Genomic DNA, 23,220 nt, shown 5'->3' on the forward strand with positions numbered 1-23,220 from the left:
GCCCACTATGATAAAAAGAGATCCAGAGGATAGTGAGTGTAGGCTGCATTTCTCTATTGTATCCCCTTTTACCTCTCTTTTTGGTCTTTTCCCCCAAACCCTGACTGAAAGATTTGTTCTTGGGGATGTGTGGAGAAGTCAGGGCTTTCATGAGTTAGTTAGTTTAATGTATTTGTAGGATGTGAATTGCTTTGGAAGCAACTGTTTAATGAAGAATTCGTTATAGAAGTTTCATTAATAATCATGAGATATTATCCAGTATATCCAATAACATCCAGTCTTATTGGAATGATATGGAGCTAAGCATGATGTGAACTGTAATCTTGCTGATAGAAAGATGAATGGTAGGATAGGGCCTATTCTGATGGAAAAATCTAGTTGTGAGGGATGTAGAAGACCCTTACCCAAAATGATTACTCAGAGATCACTCAGTAGAAGGCAGAAAAGTTGTTTATTGAAAACCTCTGGAGGATGAGCCATCCCATCGCGAATTAAGAAAGAGAAAGCTCGCGGTAGGAAGGCTAAAGAAGTAGTAAAGATACATAGCTTTTATACAAGAAATTACATCACAAGTAAGAGAGCATTAAGAAGGGGAGGGGGAGGCATCTAATTGGCTGTTGCTATTTGGGTAGATTGGAATGAAAGGTTTCTGTTCCCCGAAATCTTCTGATTTCTAGGAAACAGAAAGTCAGGCCTTCAGACTTAATCAAGCAGACACTGGTCCAGCTAATAGATTAAGTATCGATAAATGTCAAATACCAATAAATGTCATCAGCTCAGGTTAAGTAAATATGTTTCTAACTGGCCAAGGCTCAAGTAAATATGAGCCTGCACATATTATATAGGTCATAGGGGAAACACAGAAATAATGAAAATAAAATACAGAAAAAGAATTCATACATTCCTGAAAGTTCTTCACCTTATCTCTCTCTGTTCCATACATAGCTTACATATTTTGCTTATACTGCAATATGTACAATATATAATGTGTATGTACATTATGTTTATTAGTTTAAAACATGTATTTATTTTTATATTAATAGCTTTTAATTTTTCAAAATACATGCAAAGTTCATTCATTTCAAGATTCACCCTTGCAAAATCTTGTCTTCCATATTTTTCTCCCTCCCTTCCTCCCACATCCTTCCCTTGGACAGCAGATAATCCAATATAGATTAAATATGTGCTATTTTTCTAAACATATTTCCACATTTATCATGCTGCATAAGACGAAATCAGATCAAAAGGAAAAAATAAAAAACAAGCAAGCAAACAAGAACAACAAAGGGTGAAAATACTATGTTGTGTTCCGTATTTAGTCCCCATAGTCCTCTCTCTGGATGCAGATGGCTCTCTCTGTGACAAGTCTATTGGAATTGGCCTGAATCACCTCATTGTTGAAAAGAGCCAAGTTCATCAGAGTTGATCATTTCATGTGTATTTTATTTGCTCAGTCTTAGGGTGTGTGTGTGTGTGTGTGTGTGTGTGTGTGTGTGTGGTATGTGTGTTAAAGAGGCTCTGTTTGTGGATTCAGTGATGGACTGTATGTATCTTTGATTTAATCACCAGCCTAGGTTAGGTCAGAGAGGTTGGGAATTAGATTGTCTTCAGAATCAGCATTTAATTAGACATTTCTTATTATTTACTAAGACATGAAGGAATTGCAATATATAATAGCAGAAGAACTTACTTTGATAAAATACCATGTTTTTGAGAAATTCATTTATATTTGTATGTGTTTATATAGATGTGTATGTAACATGCTTTTTGTTGATTACAGTATAAAATCCTTAACCTGACATACGAACTTTGTAATCTGGTCCCATTCAGATCTACTTTATATTTCATTCATTTATCTTAAATCTTTATCATCTGAAACATACACACATTCGTATAAACATACATGAGTTTCTCTGAGCATCAGCTGATATAACTTTCTTCTGGATCCATATTCAGTATCCTTTAGCTTGGAAGAAAATTCCAATTCCAATTCTAAAAAGAAATTTTAGACTCTGCTATCATAGCCTTCAAACTTATATGGATTACCTGCATGCCATAGTGAGTCAGCAGAGTAAGATGTATATTAAACAATATCCGTATACACGGAGGCAGTCAAATATAGTATGCCAAATATAATATAAGCATTACTATTTTAAAATAAATAAACTATATTAGCTGGGTCCTTTGTGTCTGAGTAGCTTTTTGTTTACCATTCATCCCTCTGTCAGTGAATTCTCATTCATATCTTTCCCATTCAGACCTAACCCAGTCTCATTCTAATGAAAGATATTTTTCCTCCATTACCAGATTACTGAGGATTCTTTGTTGCATATTCTCTTGTAAAATAGTTGCTTTCGAAGCATTTCACACTCATGAATGTGTATTGAAGTATTATATTCAGGCAGTATATTCAGTAGGTCATAGAGAACTTCAGCAACACTGAGATAAAAACTGGAAGGGACCTTAGGAATGGAATCCAACCACTTCATTTTACAGATGAGGAAATAAGAGCTTTAGAATTATTATCAGTAATTAGCATTGTGACATTGGGCAAGTTATTTCATTTTTCTAAAACTCAGTTTTCTCAGCAATAAAATAAAATTGCTCTATGTAATCCAGTCCTATAATTCTCCCTGATGCTCTTTAGTGAGAGAGAAAGAGAAAATTGGGTGGAATTTTACTGATCTAGAAAATGGGGACTGGGAGCAAGGTAGATACCTGGATATCAGAAATTCTATTCTTTGAATTTGGCAAAGGAGAATTAAGTTAGTTTTTAAATTTATAGTAGTAGTCAAAAGTGACATGAAAATACTTTCCTTTTTTATTTTTTAATATTTAATATTTTATTTTCCCAGCTACTTGTAAAACATTTTTTAACATTTGTTTTTAAATCTTTGAATTTCAGATTTTTTTTCTACCTCCCCATCTTTACCCTCTTTAAAAAGGCACATGTGAAGTTATGAAAAAACATTTCCATAAAAGTCAAGTTTTGAAAGAAAATATAAATCCCCCCCCAACAAAACAAAACAAAACAAAACAAAAAACCCTCAAGAAAAATAAAGGCATTTATCAATTGGGGAATGATTCATTAAAAAAAAATTTAATAAGTCTAATTCAGTTCCCTTCATCAGAGAAACTTTCTTCAATTTTTTTTCACAAATATTGTTGCTAATTGTATTTCCCCCCAATTTATTCTGTTCTCTGTCCTTTCACTCTGATCCTCCTCAAAAGTGTTTTGCTACTGACCATCCCCTATCCCAACATACCTTCTCTATTATCACCCTTCCCCCTTTCTGTTTCCCTTTCCCCTTCTACTTTCCTGTAGGGTAAGATGGATTTCTATATTGAATTGAATGTGTGTTATTCCTTTTGAGCCAATTCTGATTAATAAGGTTCAGTAATTTTCCCTCTCCTCTCCATTGTAAAAGCTTTTTCTTGCATCTTTTTGGGCAGATAACTTAGCATTCCACCTCTTTCTTTCCCATTTTTCCAGTACATTCCTCTCTCACCCCTTAATTTTATTTTTTAAAGATATTATCCCTTCATATTCAACTCACATCTGTGCCCTCTAATTCCTTCTGACTGCCATAAAAAATGAGAAAATTCTAATGAGTTACAAGTAGCTTCCCATGTAGGAATGTAAACAGATTAACTTTATTAAGTCCCTTATGATATCCTTTTCTTGATTATCTCCTTATGCTTCTCTTGAGTCCTATATTTAAAAATCACATTTCTGTTCAACTCTGGTCTTTTCATCACGAATGCTTAAAAGTCCTTTGTCTCATTGAATATCCACCTTTTCTCCTGAAGGATTATACTCAGTTTTGTTGCATAGGTGATTCTTGGTTGTAATCCTACTTCCATTGCTCTCTGGCATATGATATTCCAATCCCATAAATACTTTATTTTGAAAACATTGTTAATATAACATAGCCAGGATGGAGAAAGAATTTGAATTTATACCATCTAATGATAAATTGAGGGATTAAGGGATGCTTTGCAAGAGAACATTAGACTTTAGAGGGAACCATAATAGTTGTCTACAATTATTTGAAAAGTTGTCCCTTGGAATAGGTTTTAGCTTGCCCCAGCAGAAAAAATGTTGAATGGAAATTTGTGGAGAGGCAGATTTTAATCTTGATCTGGGGAAAAACTTCCTATCATAGCTATGTAAATGTGAAAAATGGGCTACGTTGGAAGGGAGCATGTTCCCCATCTTTGGAGTTCCATAAGTAAAAGCTAGATTACCTTTTCTCATGATATTGTAGAGGAAAGGCTTTTTATTCAAGTACTGACTGAGTGGATGGTTGTTTCTTCTGAAATTAAGAGTCTGGGATTTTGTGGTGAAGGCCCAGGCTATGTAGGCATACATAGGCATACATACCCTGGGGAAAGAAGAGGGAATTAGAGAATGGCCCCCAGATCCCAAATAAATGGGAATTTTATGTAGGTGGGTGAGGCTTAAGAAAAAAGTAAAAGAAGGGGAAAAGAACGCTCTAGTTAATGGTTGATTGGGAAAAGCAATGACTTTCATTAAAAAAACTCTCTATCCCCTCCAAAAAAACTACTGTCCCTAACATATGTTTCTCTGGACTGTAATTTCCCGAGAAATGGATGTCCAAGCTGTTGTTTTGGGCTCATCCTGAAATGGGCTAGCAGTGGGAACAGGGAACAGTCCTTTCTAATTCATTTGTGCTCCACCATGAAATGACTGAGGCAGGTTAGCTTTTGGCCTAATTTGTAGATTTGTGTGTTGTGAAGGCAGTAACTAGGCCAGCACCTCACTATTCCCCCCCTCCCTTTTACCTCTGCCCTCCTTCCATACCCTTTGTCTTCCTCCCCCACCCCTAAAAAAAGAAGACTCCCATGTTATCTTCTAAAAAATGCTTGAAATTCCTATAAGATAACCTGGGACTTCTGATTCACAAAGAAATATTTTTAATAATGAAAATAGTGTGACTGGAATAAGCGGATAATTTTGTTATGAATAAGTTTCAAAGTGGAGAAGACCATCTCATATCTTCCTATTTGGAGAGAGGATGGAAATCCAAAGGCAGTGAAATTTCTGAAGCTGAATGAGGGACATGGAGAATGAGAAGGAGAAAGTGAATAATGGAGGAGCTGGTGACTGGGGTGCAAACATCATAATTTTGTTCAGAACCAAAATTGTTTTTTTTTTCCTCTGTGTGCTTAGCATTTCATAGTCTTGGCAATATTGTAGTTTTCTTTAGCAGGAGCTTTAGTCATTCACTACTGTGGTTTTTAGTAATATTGAACACTCTTAATTCTGTCTTGACTTGCACTACTGTTTCTGAGGAAATAAAGGAAAGTATTCCACAAATGTTAATGTGATGATTGAAAAGCTATGTTTAATGAAATAACTTTCTGGATAGTTACATTTTATTAACATTTTAAACAATTCTTCCTTATTTGACCTAAATATACAAAAATATCATAGGTAACTTGAATTTTGTAAGGGCTTTCATTAGTGCTTTTGTGCTTGTCAGATTTGGTGAAATCACTACCTATATTTTTATGAATCTTCCAAGACCCTTGTTTTCCTTTTACATCAATATTGTTATGTAGTAACCCTGTTCTTACTAATAGATGAGATGGGGGTGAGAAGATTAACATGTGAACAGAATTTCATAGTACCTTTATTACTATGCTAGAGCAATCTAAAGAATAAAGAGTGACTTCTGATATTCTCCTGCCTTTTTCTTTCTTTTTTAAAAACAGAACTCTTCCTCTCCCCCCACTTGTCATTGATTTTCTTTCCTTTCCACTCCCCTCTTCCCCAATATTCTTCTAAATTACTTTTGTTCTTTTTCTTTTTTCTTTTCTTTTCTTTTTCTTTTTTTTAAATAGCTTTTTATTTACAAGCCACACGCATGGGCAATTTCACAGCATTGACAATTGCCAAATCTTTTGTTCCAATTTTTCCCTTCCTTTTCCCCACTCCCTCCCCCAGATGGCAGGATGACCAACACATGCCAAATATATCAAAGTATAAACCAAATCCAAAATAAGTATACATGACCAAACTGCCACTCTGCTGTACAAAAAGAATCAGACTCCGAAGTATTGTACAATCAGCCTGTGAAGGAAATCCAAAATGCAGGCAGGCAAAAATATAGGGATTGGGAATTCAATGTAATGGTTCTTAGTCATCTCCCAGAGTTCTTTCACTGGGTGTAGCTGGTTCAGTTCATTATTGCTCCATTGGAACTGATTTGGTTCATCTCATTGCTGAAGATGACCAGGTACATCAGAATTGATCATCACATAGTATTGTTGTTGAAATATATAGTGATCTCCTGGCCCTGCTCATTTCACTCAGCATCAGTTTGTGTAAGTCTCTCCAGGCCTTTCTGAAATCATCCTGTTGGTCATTTCTTACTGAACAATAATATTCCATAATATTCATATACCTCGTGTTCTTTTTCTTAACATTAATAAGTACTCCATGGTATTTGGGGGAAATTAAGGTATGTTCATAAATTACATTTTAAAAATACAACTTTTTTCTATTAGAAACTATTGAGTAAGAAACATCATTTTGTGTTAAATATGAGTTTAATTTGCCAACATAAATTTACACTATTCTTAAAGAGGTATTCATTTAAGTGAAATTGAAACAATTTTTGGGAAGACTTATCTTGTAATAAGTTGCTCTATTCCCTGAAAATTTTTTGATTAATGTCCTTAATAGGTTTTTACTGAAGCAAGTATTTTTTACTGTTTTCCAGTAGAAGAGAGTAGTAGATCACTTAATAGTGTTAATTATTAAATTTTCTTTTTGGTCTATAGAAAACATTTATCTCATTCATTTTCTAGTTTCCTGTTAAGTAATACCAATGATATGTGTATATTCACTGAAGTTCTGACATCACATTGGAGCCCATTGGCAGATAATTACACCCAGTCTTAGGATGCTTAGTATCCAAGTAGGAAAGAGGAATAGTTCTGGAACAACAGGAAACTCTGTATTTTTAACATCCTGTTATTCTTGCATTTAACTGCTCTGGTGAAGTGCTGCTTTTTTCTCCACAATGAAGGTTAGTCAAAATTTATACATACTTTTATTTCAAATTTCCAGGTTTTAGAATCAGATTGAATATTTAAGCTTGACTATACCTTTACTTAAGAGTGCATTAGCTAATATAATTGTTATATTTAACTGATAAAGAAATTGAGATCCAGCGTGAAAAAAGGTTAAAAAAAGAATTAAAAAATAAACAAAAAATTAAAACCATATATTACAATATTTCTAATATTTCTTAAGTTTAGATCACTCTTTGGATCAAATTTTTTCCTCTGAAGTTAGATTTACTTTAAATCATAGATTTTTAGAATTTTTGAAATTACTCCTCTTATTAAATCTAAAACCTGTTTGGTTTCTGTGGTAGTTTTTATTATAGAGAACATCTTAATTTCTGCTTCTTTCAAGTCATACTTGAATTTCACTATTCATAGCAATTGCTACATTACTAAGTATGTATAATTTCCACAAATAGTCCAAATCTCTAAAGATTTTTTCTGTGTTAAATTTCATTTTTGCAGTTAACTTTCATTAATTCTGAGTGAAAGGAAAAAAAAAAAACTTTTATGTATTATATAATGTAGAACACCATTAAGATAGTTATAGCTTTCATTTATTTGCTTTAAGTAATTTCTCAACTTTTTTCCTCCCTTATTTATCATTGTCATTAAATTATATTTTATATAATTTAGTGAGAGGCAGAAAGGTATATTGGATAGAGGAGATATTGGGCTTTATAGCTCTCTGACATATATTGGTTGTATATTGGTCTAATTTCTAAGACTATTAAGTTGTAGGGAAGGTTCTGATCTGTATTAGTGAGAAGGAATTTTCTTACCTGGGAATTATTTACCGTGGAATCACAGATTTAGATTTATCTTTATAGTTTAATGTAGTCACTTTTTGCTGCCTTTTCATTAATACTAGATACATAAGACCAAAAAAGTAAGTAATTTTTCAGAACTAAAATACTTGAATAAAATGAGAACTCTTTTTTCCCCTTTCTGCCATTTTAACATATTATTTAAATGACCTGTAGACACCTTACAATGGACTTTGTTTAATTTCAGTTAAAATTTAAGGCTTGCAAGGTTCATGATGCTTAGGCATGATGAGGTGGAGAGGATTGGAAGTTGTTGATTCAGAGTAGAAACAAGCAATGTTTCTGTTCTTAAGAGTTGTGGCTAGGACACAAATACACATACACATATATAATGTATAGAGATGAACTAATTTATGTAAACTATGAAAATATTTAGTGTGCCTGCTAATATTCAGAAGGACATACTGACTAGATTATTCACATTTTTTTCTTCACAAAGAAATCTGACATTAAAAAAATTTTGGTCTTTACTTGTTCTAGTGCAGTATTTTTTTTTTTTTCTTCTGTTTTGTGGCATTTGATATTATAGTAGATTATTTGGATTTTTTTGGTAAACATAAGGTTATGTTTCATTTTCATTATGTTTGGATTAAATTATGAAAGTATTCCAACTTCAAACCTATGATCCTACAATTTAAGATATTTTTTGCATTGGCCTGATGATGGACCTGATCTTTCCCATTTCTAACACTGACACATTTCCTTGAAGTAATCAATCTCAGTTATATGATTTTGCACATTTCCACATAGGGAAAAAAATGCAGCTTCAGACATAATTTTTGTCTAACTTTTAGTATTCTATACAAAAGTTATAAATGATGTTTTAGAAGTGTATGCTTGGGTATTGAGTATTTAGGCAATCTAGGTAGACTACATCACAAAATGGTGAGAGGAAAAATTTTTTAATATCATTTTGTTATGAATATATATATCTTTAATACCAGATGAGTCTTCTCCTTATCACATGTATTTTGTCATAAATTAGCTTGCATATGTAATAATAAGAACCCAAAGCCTCTTGGAGACACGAATTCATCAGAAGTTCATTTATCAAATTTTGCGTAGAGATATGCTTTGTTGAATTTCTGCCTCTTGAACTACTATTCTTGGTTTCTTCTGAATACCTTTTTCTTGCCCTTTTTATTCATCTGTGAACTCTAGTGGTATAGTACTTTGCCATTGTTAACTCTGGAGTGGTCTGCTATTTTGCCTCTTTCCCCTTAACAGGAAAAGGAGCCTCATCCTCTGACCTATACCTTTTCCCTTGTTGAGCTTTTCTGGGATGGGTGCCAGATACTCTTCACTAATCTAACAACAGGAGGAAAGCAAAACTTTATTATTGTTATTGAACATTTATTTAGTGCAGTGCAGAAGAACAAAATCTTTGTCTCAGGTTAAAAGAGGGCAGATCTATGGGGATGGTTGCTGATGCTTTGGAAATTGAGCCAGACTTATTGACAATGGAACTGATAATATAGGAAATGAGGAGCTTTTTATTGGCCTTTATGTCTCCATTTTTATAATCTTAGATATATCCCTATGTCATTTGTAATAATTGATAATATCATTTAGTCTGAAACAAATCTGGACTTTTACTAATTTTGCCTTTTTTTTTTTTTCCCTTTCCAGACATTTGATGCAAATGATCTATATCAGGGACAGAATTTTAACAAGGTTCTCAGCTCCTTAGTCACTCTAAATAAAGTCACAGCAGGTAAGATTCTGTTCTGATTCACTTGAATTCTAGTTGGGGAGGGGGGGAAGGAAGAAGGTGACCTGGCATTATCATTTTCAACAGTGCAGTTTTATTTACTATTAATTGAGTAAAAAAACACTTTTCAGTTTGTTATTTTTAATAAGGTGCCCTTTTTTTTTACATCTACTTTCTGATTTCTATCTTTTATTCTACCTGATTTCTATGTTTTATTGTTTTTTATTATTGTAGGAAAGTTCTCTTGAGTTTGACACATCTTTACTCTGATATCTTAAGATTTAGATATAGTTTTCTCATCTTAAAAATAGCAGACCTGGTGTCAAAAGGATACAGAGACTTCTTGAGACATAGCTTAACAAGAACCTTTATCCTGATTTTCTCTTAAAAGCATTATTATTTATTTAACCTGCCTGGATATCTGGTGAGCATTGTGGAGTTGATCCAAATTAGTGGATACAGTATCAGGCATCGTATTGTGGTTTGAGAACACAAATGCAAAAGTAAATAATAAGTGCTGTCAAGGAACTTATATCGTCTTGGCAAGTAATAGCTACTGTAAACCTCAGTCAGTGGTTAAATAAGTTACTGTAGTTTAAAAAAAAAATTGGTCAGCCTTCTCATAATGTGCCTTTTTAAGCCTGTCTCGGTGCTTGTGCTGAAAGGCTTTTCAGGTAGGACCCAGGATCTATTATTCATATATATAGAATATAGTTATTTAGATGGTATCATGACCAAGGAAAATAGCTTTGGGAATAGTACCCCAAATACATATGCTTTTTCAGTCACAATAACTATAACAATAAGGGTACTCTAAAGCACATGATCCTTGATACTTCCTATTCCCAATTTATAGCTAAGTATATTGGGGGATCATTCTGCTCTACCCCTGTGTACTAAGATTGGTGGGACTATATATGTTTTTATACACATACACATACTCTCACATTCATTCATTTATTTATTTATAAGTAATGAGAAATTCTACTTTTGATTCTGTTGCTGGAAAATGCTTATGAATCTTATTTTGAAATTGATTGTGAGGCTCAAAAAGGAAAGATTCTGGAGGTTGGTTTTATTTACTTTTCAATCTTAATTTTTGCTTTGTGGAAAATTTAATAGCTATCAACATAAGAAATTTAGCAATAGGCTGTCTTTGATAGCACCTTCCATATCTGGATTTTTTTGAGTCTTAACTTTTCCATTCTTCAGGCATAGGGATGCTATTTTTTAAAAAAAATTAAATTATGTATATATTATGTTCATATAATACACATACTCCCCATCCACTCTCGCCTCTTTACCTAACCTTCCTTTCTCCCACATACACATAAAAGAAAAAGGAATAAAAAAGGATAAAAGAGAAAGGAATACTTAAAAAAGTAAGAGGAAAAAAATTCCCTTGTAGTAGTATACTTGTAACATGACTCTATGCTAGGATCTTATTTCTGTGGTACGAGGGCTAGGTATTTTATCACACTGAAAAGATTGTCGGAGTATTACATTTGAGTGTTTCAAACAAGAATGAATGAAAAGTAAAGCAGAGAGAAAGGACCTTGTTGTTTCTTTTTTTGAAGAGTGGCAATTTGGTGACAGAACATGGTGTTTAAAATGCAAAACAAAGTTGTCCAAAGGGCCAACATTTACTTTTTAAGAGTAGATCATAGTATGCCTTCTTTGGTGAGGTAATTTAGGTATTGTGTTCTTTGTGGTTTTGTACTACCAAGCTTTACTATCTTGACTTTTTGAAAGTTTGAAAGGTTGAAACCCACCCAGGGATGTATAGAAGAAAGTATTTGGTGAGAACATATAGGAGGAAATAAAAGAAAAATAATTTCTAGAGAATCTGAACCTTAGAGAAGAAAAAACAGATGTAATTTGGAAGAAGAACTTTATATAAAATAAAAGGAATAAAGGAAGAAAAGGAATGAGCATCATCATCATCATCAATACAAAGTATACATATGGCACACTAAATGGGAAAATTCCCCTCCCTCACTTTTAAGAATCAGCTACTCCTGAGATTATACTTTGAAAATATTACTAAAAGGAAAAAAAAAAGACTCATAACTACAAAAGTATTCAAAGCAATATTATTTATAATGGCAAAAAAAAAAATAGCCCACGTGACTCGTCATTTCATAGAATCTCTTTTCTTTCAGTACATTTTATTCATATTTATACATATTGTCATGTGCCTCTGGTACTTAACATAATGTCTGATACATAGGGGATTAATACATTCATATTGATTGTCAAATAAATTGTGATAATTGTATTTAGGTATCTGTGTGGTATAAGAGCACTATTATAAAGGATTAAATGAAATATAGGATGATTTATATGGCAGGATCTTAGGAACATAGATTTAGAACTGCAATGTACGTTTAAAAACATCAAGTTCAACCGCTTAATTTTACAGATTAGGAAACTGAAGTAAATAACTTGACTTGTCAAGGGTTATACAATAAGGGTCTGAGCAGGAACTTGAACCTAAGTCTTTCCTGGCTCAGGAGCCAGTGCTCTATCCACTAAGTCACATTATTTCTCCTTTGAAGGAATACAGATTGAAAGTAGCAGAATCAGTACAACAGCATATATGCTGGTTATGATTATATTTTTAAAAATCCAGCAATATAATCTGAAAATTTACATGGAAGAAAAATATTACAGAAGAGGACATAGAAGCAAGTAGGATATTTTAATAACTATTATTAAAATTAATATATATTAAACTGAAAAATGATAATTATGTTTTTGTAGGATTTTTGAAATTCTTATTTGTATATTTGAATGCTTTCTAAATTTAAAATAAATTTTTAATGGTACTATGAAACATTTAAGGAAGAGAGAGATATTTTTAGATGGGGAAAAGAGACATCAGGAAAGGTTTCTGGAGAGTAAATATTTGTTGAATTAAACTGAAAATGCCTAAAATGGATCTTTTTTTTTTTTAAATTTTTATTTAATAATTACTTTATATTGACAGAATCCATGCCACAGTAATTTTTTTTTTTTTTACAACATTATCCCTTGCACTCGTTTCTGTTCTGATTTTTTTCCCCTCCCTCCCTCCACCCCCTCCCCTAGATGGCAAGCAGTCCTTTATATGTTGGATATGTTGCAGTATATCCTAGATACAATATATGTTTGCAGAACCGAACAGTTCTCTTGTTGCATAGGGAGAATTGGATTCAGAAGGTATAAATAACCCGGGAAGAAAAACAAAAATGCAAATAGTTCACATTCGTTTCCCAGTGTTCTTTCTTTGGGTGTAGCTGCTTCTGTCCATCATTTATCAATTGAAACTCAGTTAGGTCTCTTTGTCAAAGAAATCCACTTCCATTAAAATATGTCCTCATACAATATTGTTGTCGAAGTGTATAATGATCTCCTGGTTCTGCTCATTTCACTTAGCATCAGTTCATGTAAGTCTCGCCAGTCCTCTCTGTATTCATCCTGCTGGTCATTTCTTACAGAACAATAATATTCCATAACATTCATATACCACAATTTACCCAGCCATTCTCCAATTGATGGGCATCCATTCATTTTCCAGTTTCTAGCCACTACAAATAGGGCTGCTACAAACATTTTGGCCTTTCCCTTCTTTAGTATTTCTTTGGGATATAAGCCCAATAGAAACACTGCTGGATCAAAGGGTATGCACAATTTGATAATTTTTTGGGCATAATTCCATATTGCTCTCCAGAATGGTTGGATTCGTTCACAACTCCACCAACAATGCATTAGTGTCCCAGTTTTCTCGCATCCCCTCCAATAAAATGGATCTTAATGGAAGAGAGAGACCTCAGCAGAGAGACAGGAGAGTGGGGTTAGCATTAAAATAAAGCATGGAAATGAAAGATGGCAGAGTGAGAAGAAGGGATGGATTAAAATCTAGTTTGTTTGGAATATAGAATATGCCAAAGAACATTGTATAATATAAGGATGGAAAAGTAGGGAAGGGGTAGTGTACACAAAACCTTGAATTCCAGACTCTGGACTTTGTAATTTATTTGTTAGGCTATGAGGAAACTCATTGCAAGGGAATGATGCATTCTGAATGGTATGTTAATAAGGTTGTTTTGGCATTGATGTGAAAAATTAGAGAGAACAGGAAGACTGGTTATAAGATTGTTAAAAATCCATATAATGAGGGAGTGAACTAGGATTATTATTAAAGATGAAAAAGAGGGAATACATTTGAAATATATTGGTGAGATAAAATAAAAAAGAACCTGGCAATTTATTAAGTGTGGATGGGTAAGATAGTTAAGAATGAAAGATAAATAAGGTGATAAGCATGGTGCATAATATTTAAACTGCTGATCTTTATATTCAGGGACTCCAGCTGATCTTTTCTATTCCTTTAAATTTTTTACTTTAAATTCTGAGTAAACTGGTCTATAAAAAGGGAGCAGTCAGCATAATGCTTATGCTATTGAGTTTGAATTTGTAGTGTGGTAGCACACTTCGGTGAGATCCCAAACTCTGAATTTCCTTTGAGTTGACTGTGTTTCTAGCTTTCAGGGCACTATACACTGGACTCACATGTCCTTTTGGATGGATCATCTGCATTTATCTAATTATATTGGCTAGTTTTGCCTCCCCTTCCCCCCACTTTTGATAGTAGCACCTAACTTGACACTGGTCACCTAATTAAAAAAAAAAGATTTCTTTTTTTGTTAAGAATTTAAATATCAACAAATTTAATGGCAGAATTCTAAGAAGAACAAAAAAAAGACTGTGAAGCCATAAACTTGTGTCACATGCAGTTTATTTTTTAAAAGTATATTTTAATACGGTATTTACAAAATTTCCTTGTTTGTTGGGAAAGTTTGGCACTCCATCCTTGTTGTTCTGTCAGGTTCAACTCTGTGACCCCATTAAGAGTTTTCCTGGTAAAAGAGACTAAAGTAATTTGCTATATCTTTCTCCAGCTCATTTTACAGTGAAGAAAGTGAGGCATATAGGATTAAATGACTGCTAATAACTGTTGAAATCAGGTTTGAACTCATCAAGATGAATCTTCCTGATTCAAAACCTAGTGCTCTATTCACTGTTCTACTTAGCTGCCTCTTTAAAAGTGTATATTACATTTTATATGATAGCTACAAAATTTCCCTGTTTGTGTCTTGTTCATTTTCTGGTGTTTGATAAACCTTTTTCTTTTTTGCCTCTCTGTCACTTTCCAGTCTTCACTATTTCCTTTGACCCTGTCCCAGAAGCCCTTCCTTGTCAATCAAAAACAAGTAAATCACATTGGCCATTAGAAAATGTATGTCTCATTTTGTATCTCTAATTCATCTTTGCCAGCAAAGGTTGGCATCCTTTATACTCTTCTGAAATCGTGATTGGTTATTGTCTTGAAAAGAATTCTATAGTCTTTCAGAGTTGTTTTCTTTACATTGTAATCATTGCGTAAAGTGGTCTCTACTTCTGATCATTTTTTCTCTGTATCAGTTCAGACAAGTTTTCCCAGGTTTCTCTGAATTCATCCTATATATAATTTCTTATGCTACAATAATGTTCCACTACATTGGTACATCACTATTTGTTTCCATATCCTCTAGTTGATGTATATCCATTTTGTTTACAATTCTTACAACAACAACAACAACAACAACAACAACAAATGTTGTTCAGTTAGAAGGTTTGGGAGTGGATCATAGATTACAAGTGATTGAAAAGTGAGAAGTAGAAGCAGTGAATGTAGGCTGATTATTCTTTCTAAAAGGATTTTCCTTTAAGTAGTAGACTTTTCCTTCCCTTAAGGTGTGGGGTAGAAGTCAAGTGTTAAGACTTGTTTGAGGAATGACAGAATGGAGCTAGTTGAGGGAGACCCTGAAAATATATGATAGGGTATTTTGGTACAAGATCAGAGGAGATAGAAAAGGAAGGTCAGAGTGTTCATGTAGAATAAATAGCTTTAGCAAGAAGAGAGGGCATTCTGTTTCTTTGCTATAGGTGGGAAAGGAAGAAAAGGACGAGTGGAGGCAGTAAGAAGTTTAGGGAAAAAAAAAGAGGGAATCTGGAGGAGTTGATGTCTGATAGCTTTAGTCTTCTTGAACAAGTAGTATTGGAAAGTATTGAGTAAGGGAGAATGTGCTTGAAAACCAGTAAGAAATGAATGAAATAGGATGATAATACACTGAAAACTCAGTTGAGGTTAAGATAGGCTAATTTTAATTGAATTTTAGTTTAATTGAATTTATTAATTTTTTAAAGTTGCTCAGGAGTAACAGTTATCTATGGAGGATTAGCAGAACTGCAATGTCAAGAGGGCAAGGAATTTAAGGATGGAGGAAGAAGACATTTTTGAAATAATTGAATAAAGAAAATGTCATGACTAACTAGGGAACTCAGCAAGACCACATGATAACGTAGAAAAATAAGAGGGAATTGATGGACCAAAAGTCATGGTGAAGGCAGAGAACATATATGGGAAGATTAAGGGATTAGGAGAAATGGAAAGGCAGAAGAGGGAAATGTTACAAGTCAGGATCCTTGGAAGGAAGGTGTTGTATAGGAAATAATAGTAGGTTTCAAAACTTGGCTATTACTATAGTCTTTGACACTTAGTTGTATGACCTTGAACAAGTCATTTCATGTCTTAAAGCCTTGGTTTCTTCTACTTTAAAATGAGAATAATAATGCCTGAAGTGTCTTGCTTACAAGATTGTTTTGAGTCAAATGATGAATTTGAAGTTCTTTGTAAATTTTAAAGTACTATATGTCTTTTAGCTATTATTAAAGACAGAAAAATGGTAAGATAGTGATGATTAAGGCATGATTTTCTCTGGGGAATGATTTGCAGAAAAGTAGAGATGAATGCTAGTAATTTAAGAAACCGAGAAAAGAGGATATTAGAAGGTTAATATCACTGTAGATATGAAGTCTGTAAGTCTTATGTAAGATGAAGGGGTCAAAGATAAGTTTGGAAGTTAGATTCTAAAGACATAGAAAGGTGGGAGAACATCTAGGAGATTTGAAGGTAACAGTGACAAAGATTGAGGAAGAATAGTATAGTAGAGTGAAATAACTGGACATTGATTGTAGATCAGGGGACCAGACGTGATAAGAGGTTAAAGAATTTGCTTCTCCTGTTTTTTGATGTAGGAAAAGTAGTAAAAAGATCAGCTAGTAGTATTTAAAGTTTTTATTTTAATGGTATATGTATTTTTCTAATTAGAAGTAAAGGTGGTTTTCAACATTCATTTTTATAAGATTTGAGTTCCAATTTTTTTTATTCCTCTCCTTTACCTCCTCCTTCCCCAAGACAGCATGCAAAAAGATATAGAATATTCATGTACAATAAAATTTTAACATATGTCCATATGAGTTATGTTGGGGAAAAATTCTGAATAAAAGGGAAAAACTGAGAAAAAACAAACAACAAAAGGAGAAAATATTAAGCTCATTCAATTTCCATAGTTCTTTTTCTAGACATGGATGGCATTTTCCATCCAAAATCTTTTGGAATTGAAAGATCAGCCAGTCTTTAAGATACACAGTGTTCAGGGAAAGTCCAGGTTTTTATTAATTCAGTAAGGAAGAAAGACTAAGAGAAAGAACTCTAGGGTGGAGAGAGGCAGTGAAGTATAGTGAAAAGGATCAGAAGATAGATCACAGATAGTTCTTTATTTGAAATGACCTCAGAAAACATTTTCCTCTGATCCATTCATTTTACAAAGTAGGTATTGAAGCCCAGGGGGAAAAATAGCCCTTTAAAGCTATAGATATAATAATTGTCAGAGTAAGACCAAGATTCAAATCCTGTTCCTGTCATCTTTGATGAAATTTTGAGTAAAAGGGGAGTAAGCAGAGAAAGTTATTGACAAAAGAGGCTTTCAAGAAGTTTTTTATGGTATTGATATTGATAAGTTAGTAATTAAAGACAAAATTAGGCACCTGTGAATAGACATAAGTAAAAATAGAAATCATACCATCTATATATTAAATAGTTCAACTTGTTTAAGTTGAAATATAGTATAATAAATTTTGCATGTGTTCATATTTCTGATAACATTTAAAAGACACTGAAAGGTTCAAATATTCCTGGAAGTGCTAAAAACTTGTATAGGCAGTTCTTTTTTATTTGTGATAGTCATTAGATAGGAAGAGCATGGATAGAGAAAAATCCATGAATACAGTTTTATTCTTAACAATTTTACTTTCACCAAATCTTATCAAAGCTACTAGGGAAGAAAAACTGAGGAATTTTTATCCTACCTCTTTTTCCTTCAAGATACAGATGATAGTACAGTAATCAAGCAAATAGGAGAAGAGACTTCAGCTGCAAACTATGTCATTTGAACTAGAATGAGCAAGCCCATATTATAATTTATACATAAATAATAAAAAATGAGAGGTACCAGTATTACATGCCTCTTGAGCACATATCATTATCATTTCTACCTCCCTCTACTAAATGATAATTTTAAAATTCAGGTGTAATTGTATTGTGTGACAGGGAATCTGTATGATTGTGCAAAGATTTGGCTTTATTTTTTTAACTTGTAAATTTTATTTTTTTAAAAAATATTTTATTTTCCCCCAGGTACATAGAGACAAATTTTAACATCAATTTAAAAAAAAAATCTGAGTCCCAAATTTTCTCCCTTCCTGATAAGCTGTTTGATTTAGGTCAAAATATATTTCCATATTAGTCATGTTGTGAAAGAAGACACATTAGGAAAAAAAAATAAAATGAAAAAGTAGTATGTTTTAATCTGTATTCAGATTCTGTAAGTTCTGTCTCTGGGGATGGATAACACTTAAAAAAAAAATCATGAGTCCTTTGTAATTGTTTTGGATTATTATATTCCTCAAAAAGTTAAGTCATTCACAATTGATTAATTGTACATTATTACTGTTACTATGTACAGTGTTGTAGCTGGTTCTGATTACTGCACTTTGCATGTGGTTTTTCTGACATCAGCCTCCTTGTCATTTCTTATAGCATGATAGTATTTCAATGTAATCACATTTCATTCATTATATAATTTATTCAGCTCTTTCCAAGTTCATGGGCTCTTCCTCAATTTCCAGTTCTTTGCCACCACAAAAAGAAAGAACTGCTTTAACTATTTTTGTACAATTAGGTCTTCCTCCCCCCTCCCCTTTTTTTTTTTCCTCCTCTCTTTTCACTTGGGATACAGATCTAGTAGTGATATTGCTGGGTCAAAAGGTATATACAGTTCTCAGTTGCTCTCAAGAATGGTTGGAAAAGTTCACGACTCCACCAACAGTGCATTATTGTACCAATTTTCAAACATTCCCCCAATTTATCATTTTCGTTTTCTGTTACATTAGCCAGTCTTATAGGTGTGAGGTAGTACCTCAGAGTTTAAAACATTTGCGTTTCTCTATCAATAGTGATTTAGTATGTTTTTTTTTTTATCAGTATTGATAGCTTTGATTTTCTCTTCTGAAACTGCTTGTTCACATTCTTTGACCATTTATTAGTTGGTGAATGACTTGTATTCTTATAAATTTGACTTAGTTCTCTATCTATTTGAGAACTTTGGCCTTTATCACAGACACTCTATAAACATCGTTTCCCAGTTTTTTTGCTTTCCTTTTAATCTTAGTTGAATTGATTTTTGTGTCAAATTTTTAAAAAATTTAATATAATCAAAATTATCCATTTTATATAATGTTATCTCTTGTTTGGTCTTAAATTCTTCCCTTCTCCATAGATTTGGTAGATAAACTATTCCTTTCTCTTTTAATTTGCTTATTGTTGTGATCTAGTTCAGATGGATCTGAATCAGTCCCTGTTCGGGCGCCAAAATGTTGTGATCTTTTTCTTCTCAAAATGCAGCTGGTTTAACTTAGAGCCCTCCGAATGTCGCCAAATCCAAGGGTTTTGTCCTTCAGCCTCTGCCTCTGCTTTCTTCTGCCTCCCAACCAGCACAGAGATGGAATGAATTTCTTGTTTCCTTCACTTGGGGCTCGGCTAGCTTTCTGGTGAGTCTTTCAGACCAGCTTGGTCTCAGTGGGGGAAGTGCAGGAGCCCAGCCACCTACCACAGTGGTGTGAGATGAAGATGAATCTGGTTGTCCATTGAACTCTCGACTCGTAGCTTCTTCCTCTGAAAACTCTTCTTCTGCCACCAGCCAGCCAAGTGGAAAATATTCTGCCTTGCCTCGGAGAGAGGGCTTCTGGCGTAATTCTGCTGAAATCTCCGAGAGCCTCTGTCTATTTCTTTTATACAAGAGGGATGAATTGTGGGATACAAGAGAGAGGGATTATGGGTTTCCTCCCAGAGTGCTCTCTGGCCCAAAGAGCTTCAAGGGAGGTGTGAATTCCCAAAGTTACAAAGTTTACTTTGTGAATCTGGCATACTTGTGAACTCCAATGAGTAAAGGTGCAAACCCAAGCATTGTACTAATTAGTTCTACTTAGGAACCTTGTTTCAAGTTCTGCCCAAAACATCTTCTTGTAAGATTAGATCAACTCTAATTAGTTAGCAATTTGTAAAGATTCCAACAGCTTATGGTATCACCCTTTATGTTTAAATCATTTACCTGTCTTTTTTTTTTTTTTTTTTGAAAACAGTGTGTGAGATTTATTACATAGGATTTTATGAAATGGAAATTTATTGTTCTATTTTGAATCCTCTTCTAGGTTCTTTGTGTATATGTCAATGATCTTTTTTTCCCCCTTCCTTTTTGTTGTTCTATAATTAAATTTAAAATGAATGAAAATAAAACAAAAATATCGTGGCATTTGATGCTCACAACAACCATGAAAGGTAGGAGATACTATTACCTCAATTTTACAGATGACTGAAATTGAGGTAAATAGAGGTGAAATGATTTGCTCAGGACTACAGAGCTAGTAAACATTTTAGTTAGGAGTCAAACTCAATTCTTTGTGATTCCAAGCGCCAAGCTATGGCCTCCACATCACCTTGCTCCTCTAATGCTTCTGGCTTCCTCTCTCATTGTAATCTAATTGGTCCTCTAATTAGATGCCCAAATAATTTTCCTCAGCTCACATCTGAGTTGAGCATAAACCCCTGTTTGGCATTGACAGTTTTATCCAACTTGGCTGTTCTCTTCTTATTTAACCAGTCTTTTTTATAGTTGTCAATCTCATACCATTTTATTAAGCAGTCATCCTGAGCTCCTGGGTAATCCTCAAAGAAGATGCTCCATCTCTCACTTCCAGATCTTTTCACTAACTGTTTCCCAAGCCTTGAAAGGCTCTTCTTCATAAAGTTTTGGCTTTCTTCAGGTGTTAGCTCAAAAGCTACCTTCTTTGGGAGAACTTTTCTAGAGACACCACCCCTCCCCCAGCTACTAGTTCTTTTACCTCTAAAGTTACTAAAATTTATCAGAGTCTCTGCACTGCACTGCAGTATGCACTGTTCTGCTTTTTCCCTAAAACGAAGGAAAGAAGACCAGAAACTTGACTGGGGCGGGGGGGGAGGATCAGGGTTCCAGGCATTGCCATGATGCCATGATGAGTTTCCATGTCATCTGGGTCAGCTCTTTGGACTCTCTACTCTTAAAAACTATTGAACCCCATGAAGACCTTTTGTTCATTTGGGTTATATTCCATAGATTATTGAGCGAGAGTCACTTTACTTAGCAGTCCCAAACCTGATTCCCTAAAGTTGGCATTCATCAGCAGGCCTGGATTAGCACCTACTGGCTAATTATGATTGAACCAGGAGAACGGTAACATGGAAGATTCACTGATAGGAGGTTGTCTGGGGCAGCAGATGTCCTGGTTCTGTAGTTCTTGTGAGTATCAATATCTATAAGAGTATACTTAAAGGAACAGTACTTAGTTGAGGAGGTTGCTAAAGAGTGAAGATACTGAGGACAAATAGGCTTTTGCTAACAATCCTAGAAGAGGAATGATCAGCATCAGAAATATGAAAGTAACAAGCCATTTAGCATCTATGGGCAGAGCTCAGATCTGAGCTTCACAGGCTGACTTACTCATGAGCCACTTTCAGTCCTTGGTTGCTGGAAGACTTTGCAAACCCTTCCACCTAGTAGCCATGCTTCCTCATCATGTATTCATTTCACTTATCTTGCTATATGGTATAATATGTTGCCACATTGCCATACTGCTTTCCATTTTCCCCAGCAATCCTTGGCAGATAGAGAATTCTTGTCCTAAAAGCTGGGGTCTTTAAATTTATCAAATACCAAGTTACTGTGGTCAGTTCTGTACATAATCTATTCCACTGCTCTATCATTCTATTTTCTTTCCTTTTTAAAGCACTTTATTTCTTATCCAATATCAAATGGTTTTGATGATTACTGCTTTATAATGCAGTTTGAAAGCCAATATGACCAGGCTACCTTATTTTACATTTCCCCCCATTAATTCCCTTGATATTTTTGACTTTTTGTCTTTCAGATAAATTTTATTATTATTAATCTTATAAATTAATGCTTTGGTGTAGTTGATTTTTATGGAATTCAACAATAAATTTATGTAGAATTCTCATTTTTCTTATGTGGGTTTGGGCTACCTATGAGCAATGAATAGCTTTCCAGATGTTAGATCTGACTTTTATTTGTATGAAAAGCTTTTTGTAATTTTGTTCATGTAATTCCTGGGTTTGTCTTGGCAAGTATTTTATGTTGTCTGTAATTAGTTTAAAAGGATTTTCTCTTTCAATCTTTCTTTTGTTGCTGGACTTGTGTTGGTAATATATGGAAATGCTGATGATATATATGATTTATTTTATATCCTGCAACTTTGATGAAATGGTTAATTATTTCAATTAATTTTTTATATGATTCTTTAGGATTTTCTAAGTAAATAATCATATTATCTGCAAAAAGTAATAGTTTTTGTTTTCTCCTTGTCTGTTCTAATTCCTTCAATTTCTTCTCCCCCCTCAACTATTGCTGTAGTTAACTTTTTTTTTTTTTTTTGCTGAGGCAGTTGGGGTTAAGTGATTTGCCCAGGCTAGGAAGTGTTAAGCTAGGAAGTGTTAAGTATGTCTGAGGCCAGATTTGAACTCAGGTCATCCTGATTTAAGGGCTGGTGCTCTATCCACTGGGCCACCTAGCTGCCCCTGTAGTTATCATTTCTAGTAAAATATGAATAATAACAGTCATTCTTACTTCATCCCTGATCTTATTGAGGAGGCTTCTGGCTTATCCTTATTACAGATAATGCTTGCTGATAGCTTTACTAGATACTGCCTATCATTTTAAGGAATGTTTCCTTTATTCCTATGCTCTTTAGTGTTTTTAATAGAAATAAATATTGTATTTTATTAGAAGCTTTTTACTGTTGGAGTACACGGCTCTTACAAGAAACATTCCTATCTCTAGTGTCAACAGACTTCTTTGCTTGTCGCCCTCTGCTGATTTGGACTGGAAAAATGATTCACTGTGTGTGTGGTTGGTTTTTTTTTTTTTTTTTTTTTTTCCCTTGAATTTCTTTATTAGAATTCAGTTTGTTACCTTTTCTTCAACTTTTTGGTTAAGAGTTGTTGAGAGGAGATGGTGATGTACTTTTCCCTTGATATTCTAGTATCTTAATTGTGTTTCTAGGCTTCAACATTTTAAAGTGGTTATACAGTATTTACTTGAAAAACAC

The 23,220-nt window shown here is 33.7% G+C and overlaps 1 protein-coding gene across 7 annotated transcripts in view; it reads left to right on the plus strand.

The window, feature by feature from the left end:
- The window catches only part of ARHGEF7 (Rho guanine nucleotide exchange factor 7), a 333,485-nt gene that overhangs the window by 108,303 nt on the left and 201,962 nt on the right, over positions 1-23,220 (plus strand). For all 7 annotated transcript variants that reach the window (XM_051984209.1, XM_051984207.1, XM_051984208.1 and 4 more), the window contains one exon: positions 9,555-9,639. In XM_051984209.1, the coding sequence (XP_051840169.1) occupies positions 9,555-9,639 (85 nt within the window). The remainder of the gene's footprint in view (positions 1-9,554; positions 9,640-23,220) is intronic.

The sequence above is a fragment of the Antechinus flavipes genome, chromosome 3, assembly GCF_016432865.1.
Source record: "Antechinus flavipes isolate AdamAnt ecotype Samford, QLD, Australia chromosome 3, AdamAnt_v2, whole genome shotgun sequence".
Lineage (NCBI taxonomy): Eukaryota > Metazoa > Chordata > Mammalia > Dasyuromorphia > Dasyuridae > Antechinus > Antechinus flavipes.